General features: G+C 30.5%; 1 protein-coding gene across 1 annotated transcript in view; it reads left to right on the forward strand.

Annotated features, from left to right (window-relative positions):
- Window positions 1-1,373: 1,373 nt before the first annotated feature.
- Window positions 1,374-17,282, forward strand: part of LOC107363791 (cell adhesion molecule Dscam1) — a 36,054-nt gene continuing 20,145 nt past the window's right edge. The window contains exons 1-2 of the mRNA XM_015931061.3: window positions 1,374-1,859; window positions 2,423-2,543. Of these exons, the coding sequence (XP_015786547.2) occupies window positions 1,745-1,859; window positions 2,423-2,543 (236 nt within the window). The 5' untranslated portion in view covers window positions 1,374-1,744. The remainder of the gene's footprint in view (window positions 1,860-2,422; window positions 2,544-17,282) is intronic.

Consider the following 17,282-nt stretch of genomic DNA (forward strand, 5'->3'; position numbering starts at 1 on the left):
AGTGAAGCGAGCTCGACCCAAAACAGTTAATCAATTGAAAAAAAGCATAATTGATGAAATTGCTAAAATAGATTCGAATGTTTTTGTAAATGTAATTAATAATTTCGTAAAACGAATTGACCTATGCCGAGAAAATGATGGAGGTCATTTTTCTGACTTGACTTAATTTAGTAAATTTAATTTAATTTAAATCGATATATTTGATTGAAAAATGTTTAATATTGTTGCTGGAAGATGGTGTTGACCATTTATTGTTATCTATTCACATGTTTATCTATAACCAATAGCTTTTATTAGGCTTTTGTCTCTCAAACAGTCTTATTGTTGTCACCCTTTATATTAGTCGCATTGCACCATTTAATAATAGATAATGAGCAGTCATAGTTTATAAATCTCGTTTATCACTTTGCTATCCCGAATTGATTTACTCAATCCATGACAAACTTAATGTCATGATTGCAATTTTTCACTAAGGTGAGTTGATATTCTGAACTAAGCTTTCAAATTCAGAGCAAATTGTTACATTTTAATTCGATTGCAAGTAATTAAATAATTTAAAACTCATTATGTATTCGTCAATAAATCATGGTACAGTGAAAATGAAGAAATTAGCTAATTAATAGCGCATCAATAATATACAAAACAGAAAAGTTCACCAACTTAATCTGTAATTCGAGGCAAGAGCAAAAGAACGTTGACTGTTTGCAGTTATAACATCCAAACCTGTACAACTACTGGCACTAAATCTATATTGTGTATTTTTGACGGGTGAAGAATCGCGGATTATGGTTTTCAAGGTAATTTTGTTATTCGAACTCTTGCTGAAATTTGGAGGTCATTTTATTCGATGCAAAAATTTTCAGATTGGTTGGTGTTTGCAGAAATTGAAATCTTACACCATTGGAAAGACAAATGAATTTTTCTAAAACCAATTTGATCAACATAACGATCTGCAAACACTCATATCTTTTGGCCAAAATAAGTTATGAACGTCGTACATGAAGTGATAGCATGAAGTAATGAAGTATAGCATCATAGGATTTCCTATGTTTCGGCCCACGTAATACATGTATCCATGATCTAGAGCTCTGAAAAATTCATCATATGGAAGACCTCCTGTTCCCGAATATGCAGCAGTACGCCGGTTGATCCAACCGAACTGTATGTTATCGAAACCCACCTCTTCAAGCATCCTAAGGCTCCATCTATTTTCACAAATACGAGCTTGATTATTGATCGACTCATTTCTAGCAAATTGATGCCTTCACATTCCATCAGATGTCAGTTGAATAAGATGAGTTCCAGATTCTGGGCAGAGCCAAAGAATACGAAAATTTCATGATTCAGCTTGATAACAAGAAAATGCAGTCAACTTGAGTTGAATGGAGAAAAAGTTTCAATGTGATCCAGTTAAGTGCTTGAAGCTTATGGAAAAACTTTATCAAGAATGAAAAATGTTTACTTATTGCTTCGAAAATGATCAAAACTCAACTAAAAACAATGATTATTTCAATAAGAATGCAAAACTAGAAGAAAAGCAGAGAAAAAAAGTTTTCAAATGTTGAACTGTATAGATATGCATGAAATATCAAAAGTATAATAGAGTGAAACGGCAAAGTGTCCAAGTGATTACTGTGTCAATGTTGAAACTAAAGACTAACGCTTGCCGGCAAAAGTTAAATTGGTCCAACATCGAGTTGAGCAGAAAATAAAAAGTTTGTTCAACAATCAACTGAAGACAAAAATGGATAGTGTAAAGTTTATTGTGTATTTAGCATTGCGATCAACTTTGATAGCAACTTGCTTAGCATTTGATCAATCGAATCGTAATCACGGCAATTGGATATCAAATTTTCAAGGTAAGAGTCGAAAACATTTTACTCATTTAGTTTGCAACTTTCAAATGATTCAACTTGACATTGCACTAAAAATTTAGCCAAAAATTCATTTTTATTGTAATCTTGAAATGAAGTTTCAATCTATTCCTCTTTCACGACAGAAACAGATTAGTGTTCAACATGGCATTAGCATTAGATTGATAAACATTTGAAACGCAAAGAAAACAATATTTCCTTTTTCTCCCCAGTTGCCCATCAATCTTATAAAATTCAAGTTCATGATGTTTTCGTTATCAATGCCTTTGAAATTTTGATTCGTTCTGAATTCGCTGGAATCGAAACATCTTCAAATTCTTTAGGATCTTTAGCTGTTTAGATGTTGAGGTTGAATTTTTCTGGATGAATTAAAGATATTGAGACGCTTCATGATCTAAACAAAATAGTTATTAATCTTGTCAACCCAAGTGTAATTAAAGAGTTTAGTCTCTAATTTCATGAGGGTCGAATCAGAGTCAATCTATAAAGTAATACTTTGAACCTTGAAAGTAATTCCTCTCTTCATTCAATATGATGAACACTTGCAGAGTCAACTGGTCCCATGGCTCCACGTATCACTTACAACAGCAACTCATTGGTGACTGTGCGCCAAGCAACCCGCGCTAAACTGTGTTGTGTTGCTCAAGCCTATCCCATCCCTCAGTTCAGGTAAGAACGAGGCAACTCAATTACAATTAATCTGTTGATAAATCAATCAGAAAATTGATTACTCTTTCAAACAAAAAGCATCATCAATTAACTTGAACTTGAGTAAACATTTACCCGGAAAGTGAAAGAAGCAGGTTGGCAAAAAAAAGGTTTTCAAGTAAAACTTTGAAAATTGAAAAGTTGTGTTTGAAATGTCAAAAAGCAAATAAGAGAGGAAAAGTAAAAACGCATTAAAAACCATTCAAAGCTATAGGTAATTAAAGCTAATTAAATATTTATTCATTTTCACAGGGCTTACAGTTTAATGAGTTTTGAGTTAATAAGTTTCCCTTGATTTACCATGAGAAGGAAATTGAATCATGAAAAATCTGAACAACTCATTATACTGCAGTGCAAACACTGATGACAGTAAAAGAGCAAACGGAAAACAAAAAATCGATAAAGTTCAACTTAAATTTTTGAAATCAACAAATGATCGAATAGTGTAGTGTTAGGTTCGTTCAAATAAACGACAGAAAAAACATTAGAAACCATTTTAGTTCGCTCAACCCGAAGAAAACTATCCAAAGAATCGTGAAAACAGAAAATTTACTCTTCTAAAAAATCATTGGAGGACCTTCGAACTTTTCAAAGTTCGTCTTCAAAACACCCTGCCAACTTAGAATAGTTTTAAGTAATAACTTAGCGTAAAAGTTTAGAAAAAAATTCAACTTTAAATCAGACTCTCAATCAGCAATCGCAAAATTTTCACGAACATTTATTTTAGCTTTGTGAGAAGCAGATTCTTAATGAAAAACTAAAAAATAAAATAAAATCTGGTTCTAAAACTGGACACAATACAATCAAAGCTTGAAGTTTTGAAGTGACTTCATAAAAAACTGTCGATCAGAGAAATCCTTTAATTGCAAAAGTATATCAAGTCTTGCCTCTTAACTCAAGAGTCAAAGTCTTTACTAGTAATCCAACAATAAACCATAAAGTCCTCAAACTAAAAAATATCGTTACTTGATCTTAAGTCAGAAATTTCTGTAACGTTTAGAGATTCGTTTTGGAATCGAGTATTTGTCTCTCAAAAACAGGCCAAATCTGTCATTGTCCTTTCTTCAATCTTCGGTAGTTAGTAAAGTTTCTGTTTGCTTTTCGACTCGATATGAATCTTTTCAATTTTCACACTTTTTCATCGTTGAGATGAGAAGCGATTGAAGTTAGATTAAGGTGAACATTTGAACATTTAAAGAGGAAACATAAAAAGCAAACAAAGGTTAACAATAATATACAGTAAATTAGTATCAATTTTAGTGTTCAATATTTACTGTTCAATAACATTACATATTGTTAGCTATTTTGTGGTATTTACCATGCAACCAAACAAGTGTAAAAACAAAGTTGATCCCAACAAGAAGCTAATAACATCCAACCTCAACATGAGAACAATAATAATGATGATAATAATAATCTCATGAGTTCAATATCAATCGGGATAACCAGATAATTGGCCTGGAGTGGTTTGTATTTATACTCACTTTATCAACACACATATCAACTCAATCTTAACTTATGGTTCTTGCAATTCTGTTGATTTTGTCTTCTCTTCATTTGCCCAATTTAACATCAATATCTTTCTATTTTTTCTCTTCAAACACTATTCTTTTCTCTTTTCTTCTTCTTCTTCCTTTTTCCTCTTTCTCATCATCATTATCATCATCAATACAAACAATTGATTTGCTAGTTTTGTTTCCAAATTGTGAGAAAATTTTCGTCTTTCTTTCTTTCCTTTCCATTGTTTACTTGCCAATGAAATGCGATATTGTTACTGATTGTCTTACTATTGAGTCAACAATAGTTGACTATGAAAAGAGTTAAACATTGTTGAATGAAAAGAATGAGGAAATTATTATTTGGTCACTCAAATGTTTTCAATGATCATCTTTTCATTCACTTTAACTCACTCTCAATTCATGGTACAAAATGACGAATAACTCAAGACGGTGAAAATAAATGCAACATTTTCAAGTCTATTCCTATTTCTTCAGAATAGAAACTTGCTTAATCAAGATGCAAGATAAATCTTTTTTACTGACTTGTTTCTAATAGATTGCTTTAAAATAAACTTTGAACTTTTGAAAAATTCTGTTCATTCATGGAACATATAATCGAGCAGAATCAAGAAAACTGAGTTTTTGGCGGTCACGACGGAGTGAGTTCATGAAAAAAACAATCAACTAACCTGTGCAGACATATTAGAGTACAAACTGTTAAAAGCAAATTTCCCAATTAAGCGATAGCAATTTTTAAACATTATGTACATCATTGAAAAGCTTAAAATCAGTCTTTTTTGTATGATTCTTTAATCCAACCTCAAAGGCAAGATTAACTTTTTATCCTAAGTTTCTCATAATCTTCCAACATTTGAGCTTTAGACATTTTTTCGTAGAGTTACTGGACTTTGTCTGTATTAATTAATTGTGATGTGTTTCAAGTCCATAAATTTACCAGCATATACTTTGGACCTTAGGTGATCACAAAATGTTTGAACAGAAAGAAGTTCATGGACACAACAAGAGTTGAATGACTTATAAAATAACGCATGAAAGTTCATTCAAAACTGAAGCATTTATTAGGTTTGAAACGCAATCAATTAATGAGAAAATCTAATGAACAAATCGAGATATTTTATTGAAACGATTTGAATAGAGATATTCCCCGCATGTTCCTTTCATGAAAATTTCAAGTCTACTAAACCTATAATTTCTGAGAAAAAAGATGAAATGGCTTGTACCAAAATACGTCCGCACAGGTTATGTTAAGATAGTGGCTTGAGAGTGTATGAAAAAACAATTTATCAAGGTCATTTTCTAGAGACGTTTTGGGTAACATAAGGTTGTCCAAACGTGAAAGTTATTAAAAAGCTTATTGACATTCAAGCATCCATCAGCAGAAGAAAATAAATGAGATGACTCAAGACAATTCTTTCATCGATTATTATTATACGAAAGCTAGAATTTATACCACCAAAAGCCACTTCAAGTGTTCGTTTTTGGTGAAGTTACAGTGGCGGTGTTGAACATTGTTTTGTTACTGAAATTAGAGTAATTGCTCGTCAAGGGCCTTGGATGACCTTGACCTTGAAATATGGCACATAAGTATTTGCGAAATTTGCATGAAAATATTCTTGAGTCTCTAGGTAAATCACAAGCTAAGTATTAGTCGTTTAACATCGGTAAAGATAGCTGAAATGCCCAGAAATAGAAAATTCAAAAACCAGAATTTCAATAGCGTTGATCGAAAATGTTTAATTTTTGCCCGAATCAAAATCTTTCAAAAAAATCAAACAATTTGACTTTTTACCGTCTCATTTTGTCCACAAGACGTTTCGTCCCTACGATTTACTCAAAGATAGTGGGTTCATGTTTATTCATACATTGATGATTGAGATTTTTACCACATTGCTTTCGAGCAATTATTATTTATAATTTCAGGTTACCTTGTTATAAATGATTGAATAACAAGAAAAAGTTTTTAAATTCAAGGTAATCAAATGAGTAAACACAAGATAACCATTTTTGACTTTCCAATCATTTATCCAAGTAAAATCGTTTGTTCAGTTGAAATAGAGAGATGAGAATAAAGATGTTTCCAGCGAAAAATTGAATATCTCAAAGGAAAATTGATAAAATATACTATTTTTCTTTTTCTTTTTCCCCTTCATTCTTATCTATTTTTATTTCATTTCAAAATTTGTTCTCCTTCCATAGATTTAGTTGTTGAATAACATGAAATGCCAAGTATGCATAACAATGAATACAAGTTTTACTCAATTTCTTCGTTTCAAAGTCAACTTGCAAAGGGAATTTGTATTTAATAAATGCAAACAACTAAGAAAATAAAATATAGCAAAGCTAATATTGAGAAGCAAAAAGAAGCAGAAAAATATTCCCAAATATTCAACATTTAAAGATCAACATTTTCATTGCTATTAATAGTTACTCATCAATGAAACGAAATGATAAGTAAGGGAAGAAAAAATAAATTCAAATTAAATTGCAATGAAAATGAAAAAAGGGAGAAAAAACTATTCTCTTTCAATTATCTTCAATTTTTAGTCTAATGAGCAGAGTTTGGTTTTACATGGAAATAAGAATTTAACATTTTTTTTTATCTAATTGTACAGACATTAGAATGTAAATGTGATCAGTTATGAATTTCGAGATTCCCCGAAATGGAAATAGAAATTTTGTTAACATTTTCATTTTTCAACATTCAATTTCGCTCATGTCATTGTTTACATAATGATATATTCATGTTGTAAGAAATGGAAAAGATTTGCAAATATCATGATATTCACTGAATTTCTTTTCCCAATGGACTTTATTTGTTAACAATTTTTCGATTCAAATTTTAAAGTAAATCTAAATTCTAATGGCATTTAAATTGTACAAAAGTGAATCATGTCGATGTAGCCTTGAGCTTGAGAAGGCAACACAAGAAAAGTTCATGTTTACATCGTTTAATTGGAAATGTTTCAATATCATCATTCCCTGGTTCATCTTGAATAATGGTTATTGTGCAACTAATTTTATTGCTTATCTGTTGCTATTTTATTATGCATTTGTTTGACAAAAAATTTACATTCATTGTTGTTATTATTTGTTTAACTTCGTTTGATTTGCTGATATTCAACCAGAAAATATCATTTCGTTTCTCTTGGAATTTTCTTTATCTCAATAAACTGTCAACATTGATTTTTTTTCATATTTTCTTTCTCCATAAAATGCAATATTCAATTCTAATGTGCAAGTCGAGATAACAATCTTTAACGATTGAAAGGCAAGTGACATTATTTGACAATTGAGTTTTCCAAGAAAACTTTGACAGAAAGTTTTTCCAAGAAAATGACATTTAATAGAATCAAATGAATTCGTGAAACAGAAATTCAATCAAAACAGACTTTAAATCAGTTGAAAGCGCTGTTTATCGCCAAAAGAACTGGGAATGCCATAAGCACGAATTTAGACCGAACTTTGAAATTCGACACTTAATACCCGTTGAGACCTTAAAATTGAAGAAAAACTCAAAATTCGCTTGAGTATTAAGATCGATTCTAAGATTTTTTATGCAGTTCGAGACAAAATGCGTGAAGAAAAAAATCGTCAGTGAAATTCAAGATAGCATTTTGCTGTTATCCGCTCAACGGGATTTTATTTTTTCTACTTTCTAGATTCTGGTCAAATTTTTCTAACTTGCGAAACTATGAAATTCTGATATTCAGAGAGTGACTTAAGTCGATTTAGTTGAGTCCAAAAACATATTTTTTGTTTATTTCGGTTTGAATCTTCAAATCAACTTTTCAAAATCTTGTAATGGATTTTCAAGAATAACCAAAATATCAGAAACATTGAGTTCCTCATGAAATTGTCTCTTCATAATTCAAAATCAATCAAAAACTAGTCGATCAAATGCCAGTCAAAATGAGCAAAACAAAAAAATCGAAAAATTTACTTGAAAAGCGAAATTCTAAAAATTGAAAGAGAAAAAACGAAAAACTTATCTTATTACGAAGCGCTTATTTTCATCGAGTGCAAACTGTCTTTTACTGTACACTGGGAATATAGACATTTCTTGACTCGAAAAAAGCTGATGAAACAAATGTTGATTTTGTCAATGAATTGGCAGAATCTCTAGGAATGTTACAGGGACAGTGAACACTTGTAAAAGGTTAAAGAACAGAAAAGTAAAAATACTCAAATTACATTTGGGAATGAATGAATCCACAAAAGAAATGTTTCAAACGAATAAAACATTGGAACAAGTTAAACATTTACATTTACTTGTTTCCATCTGATTCTTGATAAATTATCGTTTCCAAAATGTTAGACATTTACTTATTGAAAACTTTCTTGCATTTCATTCTTACGTTCAAAGTTACCTAATCAGAGCAAGCATGATTGATTGTTTTCACCTCAAGAGAGGGAAAGAGAAAGAGAGAGAGATTAACGATTCTTTATCAGTCTAAACTTTTACTTTATCATCGACTGATGTTCAGTTTCATAGAACAGTATTGATTGATTGTTGACAGAATCGTATCAAATTGTATTGAATCATATTTTGAGATGAAAAACTGTTGTTTAATTAATGCTCGACCAGAAAAGTGAATCAACCTTTTGCTTGACAAACAAAAAAGGTTCAACGAAATTGTCAATGTTTTCCCTCAAATTGAACCCTATTCTTGGTTGCCTTTCATGAAAAGCTAATTAACTATTCTGACAATTGAAAGTGATGAGAGTTTAATTATCAAACTGAAATTGAAATGAAAAGTTTAATAATTAACTTTAAATTGTCGGGTGAATAAAAAAATTGATTAATGATGAAAAGAGTGATTCAATCTCATTTCACCATCTTTCCATCGTAATTCAGTTTCATTACTTTCGAAAATCAGTTTTGTCTCTTTTCCATCACAAGTTGAAATGAAATAGAAGAGCGAAAAATTGAAGTGCAAATTTACAAATTGATAGTATTATCGGTAAAGCTGAATAGGAAACAGAAATTTTGTAAACTAATATTACTTCTTTTCTCACAATATTGAATGTTATCTTTAAAGTAATGAAATCACCTCATCTGAATGATATTTTACTTTCAAATTTATTGCTCTTAACGTTATTATCATGAACATCATTTGTTAAACTGGACGATCTTAAGATTATCTCGAATCTTCATTCATGATATTCAATGATGATGATAACTTTGCATTAGACGGAATGAGTTTAAAATAAGTTCACAATGAAGATGTCAAAAAACTGAAACAGAATAGAAAAAGGAGAAAAATATTGAAAAGAAGGAAACAAATTTTGTTTAGCTCTATTCGTCGTGGATAATATACAACGATTATCAATTTTACGGAATCGAATCTAAAGACTGACGAAATTCTTTAGAATTCTTTGGAACACTTTTTTTTCTGTCACGGTCAAGTGTCGAATCTTATGACTAATTTCGAATATGTATTTATGGAAAAAACTTTTTGCATGTGAATTTTGAGCGAATCAGGAATTATTCTGTTGAATGAAGACTTTTTGTTCAAGAATAATAAGCTCGTTATCCAGAATGAACTTCCATCAATGAATCAATCAAAGTTTGAAAGCTCAAGTATGGAAATAACGTTTTCGACTAGAATATTGTTGAAAATTTAAGGTGAAATGATAACGCGATTGAGCAACTTAGAGATGAACTTCAAGAGTCAAACTCAGATTTGGATTTTTGTTTAATTATACGAATAAGGAATCGTCAGAATGGAAATTTTCCACCTTTTTTGAATTCGAATCGCCTAAAGATAGTCAAGAGTGTGAATTGAAAAATTTTTCAATTCAGATGAGAATGAAATTTGATACGTTCAATGATAAATCTGTTTGAATATTGAAGTTGCAATTTTTTTATTATAAGTTGATATACATAAATTTAATCTTATCAAGAGAAGCATTGAATGATTCAAATGAAATTTCAAAATGAAATAAATTCTGTCCAGTAAACCTGTAAAACTGTCAGTGAAACTTCATCAATTTTGTATCAAAAGCGTTTCCAATTTGCTGATTCAAAAGTATTGAGAAAATTTTGTCACAAAGTAACTCGAAACTTGTTCGATTCTGATTCATAACTGAGAATTTAATTTTTCAATGAAACTTTCATGATTTGCAAATGATTATAAGATTAACAGATATCAACTTGAACTTATTTGATAAATTATTCAGTCCACGAAAGCAAATCAAATGGTTTATACAGAAAGAGAGTGAGAAAAGTGTTTAATAAAGCAGAAAAAAAGAACGAAGAGGAAAAGAGGAAAATAGAAACATTGAATAAATGTTGGAATATCATGTATTCATTTTCACACTTTTCATGAAATATTGCCAAATGATATTGAAAATTATTATTCTTTAATAGAAAAATGATGAATACTTTTCTCCACTTTTTTCTCCTCTTCTTTCATTCCGTTGGATTCAAGATAAATCGTCCTTAAGGTTATCATTTTGTTATGGCAACATTTTGTATATTATCATGTGAACATGTTACAGAACAATATCGTCCAAAGAGAAAAAAGCATGAAAATGGAAAAGAAAAAAAAGGGAGAAAAAAAGTCATTGATATTTCAAGGTGGCCTTTGAAAACGAACAACCATTCGAATGTGCAAAGACAAGAACGGAAAAAGGACAGAAAAGAATAAAAAGAACAAAAAAAATGAGAATCAATGACCATTAATAGATGATGATAATGGTTAGTCTAATAGAAAAAATGGAACACAGAATATCTGGAAAAGTGAAAATTGTCATTCCCAGTGCAAATCATTTTCGTATATCATCAGACTGTTGAGGTTTGTGTTACAAGGCAAAGTCCGATCAACTTATTCTTTGACTTGTTCCTTCAACAGATAACACCAAATGAATACAACCATGAGAAGAATATTTATTTTTTTTCTCTTTTTCTTTTTTTTTATTATTATTCCAACACAAATACATCTATTATTTGTATACATGTATAACGATAAGACACCTAAATGACAGTCTAAATGATCAGATAACTATTGTTCTGGTTTAAGGAAGAAACGAAAATGATGTTCTCTGAAGACGTGAAAAAATTCGAAGTAAATTGTTCAGAGAATCGAAACTTTCATTTTTGCTCTTTTGCCTTTTGGTTCCATTAACTTTCTGCTAATTTGACGCTATTCAAATGAGCGGAAGAAAAAAGTTTACCGATTATTCAAGTTTCCATCTTTTCAGCCTTTTAACCAAACATTTGTTTCTTGTTGACTTTACAAATTCAATTGTTGATGATTTTTTCTTATGCTCTTTGATCCATTGTCTAAACACAAACCAGGGTAAAATGAACATGTAAACAACAAGCTTTTCAGAAATGATTTAACCTTTTTCTGCCAACTTAATTCGCAACTTTTTTTCTCTTCGTTTCTCTTGCAGCTTCTTTTCTTCAAGTTTCTTCCCTTTTTTGTTGTTGCTGCTACTGTTGACTCTTGCATTCTTGAACTTCTTGTAAACTCTTCAACTAGAGTTGAAGTAAAAAAAAAATCCTCTTTGATATTAACAACAATGAAAAGACAGGGGAAAAGGAAGAGTAAAAATGAAAAGAGAAAGACAAAAAATGAGCATCAGCAAAGAAAAAAGTCAATCTTTTTGAGCCTCTCAAAGCGATTAATCATTTCTTGTTCCTTAAGAGCATTACTGCTGCTGTTTTAACGTCCAAATCTGTTTTTCATTATTATTATCAAAAGGAAAGTTACAAAAAATTTCATTCTTTCCATTGTTATTACTATTTTCATTTCCTTCCCTCCAATGAAAATGACAACTTTCGTTAAGCTTTCCAATTCTTAGCGAATTCTCTCGACGAAAATTCAAAATGCCACAACCAGCTTGTAGTGATCAAACGAAAATTCAACACAAACTCAAAAAAACTGAAAAGAAAATTGTTGCAGGAATATTATCTTTGAAGCATGGTTTGTTTATAAGTTACAAGTCGTCCGATCGTGAACTGAAAACCTTCCCGATTGAGATCTGACTTTGGGTTACATTGGAGTCTCATCGAAGGCCTTCTATTACCTAGAGGCTGCATGTGTGAGAAAAGCAAAAAGATTAAGAATGTTATCCCGGAAGGGTTAAGAAAAGATTGTTCATTCTGCTGAAAAAAGATTATTTTGGGAGCTCAATCTGAGAGCTCATTATAAGAGCTCGAAATTCTGTTTATTTGAAAGTATAGCTACGACACGGCTCATTAGAAAAGATTTAATTTTGTTCAATGGTTCGATTCGAGTTGGCAAAAGTTCGGCAACTTTTTTCTTTCGAAGTTTCGATTTCAATCTTTTCTTTTTTTGACGGGAAAATTTCATTAGAGTTTCAATTTGAGCTTGAATTTTACGCAGAGTTGGGTTAGAATCGATGAGAAAAGATTCCATGATGGCTATTAGGTTCAAAGTTTCATTATCTTATCTGTTTCGTTTTCAATGTACATAATTGATTAGACAGCATTTTTGATTAATGCTATAAAAGAAATGAACTTTTTCCTTTTTTTTCCTCTCACCAATTTCATCTATCATTTAACGTTTCCAATAATAAACTTTACTTGAATGGTTCAACAATTAAAGGCAAACTGATTGGTGACCGATAAATGAGGTGAAAGAGTTATGATCAAATTAGTTAGACTCGTTAAAATTGTAATCATTTGTGAAGACAAAAAGAAGAAGAAGAAGAAAAGCGAAAAGTTTCAGGGGAAATTAATTGAGATGTGCTGAATGAAAATGTAATTATAAATGTATCACTACACTTTTCCCCTTTTGCTGTTCATTTCAACTTATTTAATGACTTGAGACTTTTCAATTTATAATCATTAAAATGTAAATTGCAAGTTAAAGATGAATAATTGAACCTTGAAGCTGAATCAATTTTTATCATTTTTTTGAAACAAGAGTCAAACATGACAAAATGGCCAAATGATGAGGTTCATTAGTTAATTAATGGATGCAAACATTGTCAATAAGAGCATTAATGGAAACATTTGTAAAAGAAAAGTTTGAAGGAAAAAGAATATTTTTTTTCGCCCAAAATGTTGAGAATTATAAATGATGAGTTGAAAGGGATGATAAAAGGTATTGTTGGTTTGGCCGGTTGATAAGTGAAAGAATAACAATTTTGACAGGAAAATAGGAAAAGATTAACAGTTGTATTGTTGGTTAATTAATGTGATATACTTCTAGCAATTGACACTCTTTAACCTTACATTGGCCAGTTTTCATCAACTCATTCAAGTGTTAAAAGTTTATCTTGACAGAAAAAGCACAGGAAAAGTCGACAGGGAAAAAAGTAAAAATGAAATTCCATTGTATAATAATGAGCCTCACAATTGTTAAAGATTATGTTTCATGATGATGATGATGATGATGATAGAATATGAAAAAAGTATGAATCTGATATTCTGTTTTTGGGGATTCTTTCCTCAAGAGAGAAGAGAGAAAGATGTGAATTATTTGAAACAATAAAGCCAAATATCATCATCATTATTGCTATTTTTATTATTATTATTATTATACGTTATCAAAAGCTATAGAGTAATACGCATCCATTATTAAGAAATGTTTGCACTCCAATGGAAATAATAAAATCGGAAATGGAAACTTCTTTTTTTTGCTGCTTCAAAATTGCCTGGGAATCCTGATAATCCTTTTTTTTGTGCAGATAAAACTGTGTTTCATTTGATGTGAAAATAATAGTTGAGTGATTTAGGGTTCAAGTTATCTGCTGATAAACAGACACATAGACACACAAAAGTATTTATATTTATATATCAAAGTAATGATGATAACATTGTTAATGTTGCCAGCAACAAAAGTGCAAATAGGATTTGAGTTGCAATAAAAAATGTACAAGTTAACTCAATAATATTAAAAGTCTATCGATGCCTAATGATCAATTGTACATTTAATTACGCATCAAGAGAATAATGCAAATTCTTTCAATAGAATTTTGGAAATGAGTTTTCGCCAACAAAATACCACAGTATTCAAGCATAATGTTAGTCTTTTAGAGTCGAAGTAGTGAAATGTTTGCAAATATTTATCAACTTGAACTCAATTGCAAATTTCAATTCTATCGCCTTTTGACTTGGAAATGCTTCACACTTTTGATTAGTTAAGCAAACGCGGAGAAACATGCTTTTGGATGGAAAATGATTTCGTTTGTACCTTGAAGTTTTAATGGGCTTTCATGAAGAATCTTTTCAATTTTGAAATACTGATAGAAAAAACTGCTAATTGTCGAACAAAAGGTTTGAGTTACTTTCAATTTTAACATGATCTTTTGCAGTGAAGTTAGAGTCACGGAACATTTGTACTGAATGGAAACCGATGTTAGACACGAAATGCATTGATTGATGGATGAATGACTAAAATCTTGCAATTATTCAACAAAGCTTTTGGTGTAGAAGAGAAACTATGAAGTACTGAATATAATTTTGATATTGCTAGTAAAGCTTTATCTTTGGTCGAAACTCATGAATATTGAGATGTTTTGTGTACCAATGAGTTGACAGAAGTCAAGAATCTGTAATTTCCAGTTTGAAGCTTGTGAATATCACTGGTAACACTAAACTTTGGTCTAGGAAACTTTATTAAGACTTTTATTATGTGGGAATTAAGAGTTACTTGGCCAGTCATTTGCAGTCGCATGACTAAATTTGAGCCAGTTGAGCGCAAATTTTCATTTTCCTTCTCAGTGCTGATGAAATTTCATGAAAAGCTCATTTCCTGATTTTTGAATTATCTCAACAATTGTGGAGAGAAAAACGGATTTACACTAATGATGATGATATAAATTAATTGCAATTTTTCGTCAATCTTTTTAACCCATTTCCTTTTATACTTTTACCAGAAAGCCTTTACGTTTTGCCTCATTTTGAGTTCATGAAAATTCCTCAAAACTTTGCATTTCAATACATTTCTCTTCTCAATCTCGACAAAATTAGCATCATTTTCATCATTAGAATGCAAAACAGCAACAAATTCAGCCAATCCACTATCATGAATGGAAGCCTGACTTTTCTAAATATTTCATTTCCTGGATAATTCAAGCCAATAATTAACTTAACCAATTCGACAATGTTTCCTTTCCAAGTCAAGAATCACAAAAATCTTGAGATGTTCCAACCAAATGAAACATTTCAACTCAAGTCCGATTTCAATATTAACTTTTGTCCAATTTATTACCCGAGGCTGAGCAACTGTTTCCACTGAGGTCAATTGAGTTGATTGAGAAGTAGCCTTTAACCAGTTTAAACACTTTTTGCTGAATAACCAAATTGTGTGTCAAGTTTACTCATTACAACACTGAATGGTGACTATTTTTGAAAAAATAACAATAAATGTTGAAATGAATGTGACAAAATGTTTTCAGCTTTTCTCTTATTTCTTCGAGATTCCCTTTGATTGTTAATGACATCTTTGTTTTTCCAGCTTCATGTTGTTCAGAATAAAATGAATCCAGCGAACTGCCAATCTTTTTTTCTTCTCCTCTTTTCTGCTGACTTGTTTCTCTCATGTAAGTAAATGTTGATGCGAAATGAAAAAGTAAAAGCAAGGCAACGTGAAGGAGAAAATTTTCATCTAATAAAAATATTATATTCAAAGGTTCGACTTTGCAGATTTGCAACAGTCAAAGTAGACAGAAAAGAAAGTTATAAAAAGATATTGCATCAATTCTGTTCACGTTCAGTCTATTTCATGGGTAAACTGTTTCCTTCCATAATTCAAAGTGATCTGTAAAAGTTGACTGAATAATCTCAGTTTTGGAATCTAAAAATGAAAAAGAAACTCGAAAGGAAACAACAATTTCCATCCTTTTTTACACGTTTCAACCCTTTCCTCCAACCCTGATCTCAAAACATTATCAGTTCTTATCGAAACCTGAAAAGGTGCAAAAACATTCATCTTAAACAAACATTTCATTCACCACTTCCAATGTTGATCCATTAAATCTCAATCGCTCGAAAGTGAAAGCATGAAAAGTTTTGCAATTAAAAGGTTCATTAAAAGTGTTTACCAAAAAAGCAAATAACTTTGCGAAAAAAATGTTCACCGCTAATGATGGTGTTTATGATGTTTTAACCCGAATCGTAATGAGATTTCAATAGCAGAACAAACTCATTGTTTTCAGATTTTCCAAGTTGATTATTTACTCTAATATGAATAACTTACGCTTTAATGGAATGAGCAAAGAGAATGGATAAACAATCGAAAATGAAAATCAATTTGAGCAAATTATTCATCGATATTTGCATTATTTTTGGAAATGCAATTCATAAGAATATTAATATTGGAATTTATGAGATGAGCAAAGAAAATGAGTTCTGTTGGCTTTTGATTGAGTAAAATGCAAAATTCGAAAATTGCTCAAATTCTTTTAAGTTTGTTGATGAATTTCTTCGGATTGCTGACTTGGAATCTTGGTTTGATTGGAGAATTAAAGATTTGAAATTTACTGAAGATTTATCAATTTCCAATTCCAACCTTTCATTATCGGATAATTGAATGGGAAAAAATGATAATTAGATGAGAGAAGTTTTTTTCTTCCATTGGAATAGAGCATTGAATTTTCAGGGAAACCTTTGAACATTTTTCTCTATTCCATTTAGAAAAGTATAATTATCGTTTAATTTATCTTCTGATACTTATTCTTATTCCAATTGCAATATAATGAGATTTCCTCATTCCCTGTATTTCTCACTTATTTTTTTTCTACTCCATCATGTTTACCCAAGCTCAAATAGTTTGCAACAAATTTTTACATTCAACTCGAAGAATCCTTTCAATTTCAAGTGGATACATGAATATTCAACTTGCCTGTGATTAGCTTCATTTTTTCCCTTCAAACATCACGAGTGAACATGTTAAATTATCTTGAACGAAAAGAGTGAGAAAAAAAAGTTGAACGATAACCGTTGAAACAGAAAGCAAAAACTGGGAATGAAGATGAAGAAAAAAATCAGAGAAAAAAGTTGTGGAATGGAAAAGAAAAGTAAAAAGAAAAGTCAAATAAATGGAAACTACTTTACTCTTTAAAGTATTAACCCAATGATTCTTAAAATAAATGATTGGCATTAAAGAATAGCTTAAAGAAAAGTTGCAAAAGAATCGGTAAAACGAACACATTTTCAACATTTCTGTTGCTCTTTGTACACAAATTGAAATGAATGATAACT

This window comes from Tetranychus urticae, chromosome 2 (assembly GCF_039701765.1).
Source record: "Tetranychus urticae isolate SD_2017Ah chromosome 2, NJAU_TeUrti_SD_1.0, whole genome shotgun sequence".
In the NCBI taxonomy this organism is placed as follows: domain Eukaryota; kingdom Metazoa; phylum Arthropoda; class Arachnida; order Trombidiformes; family Tetranychidae; genus Tetranychus; species Tetranychus urticae.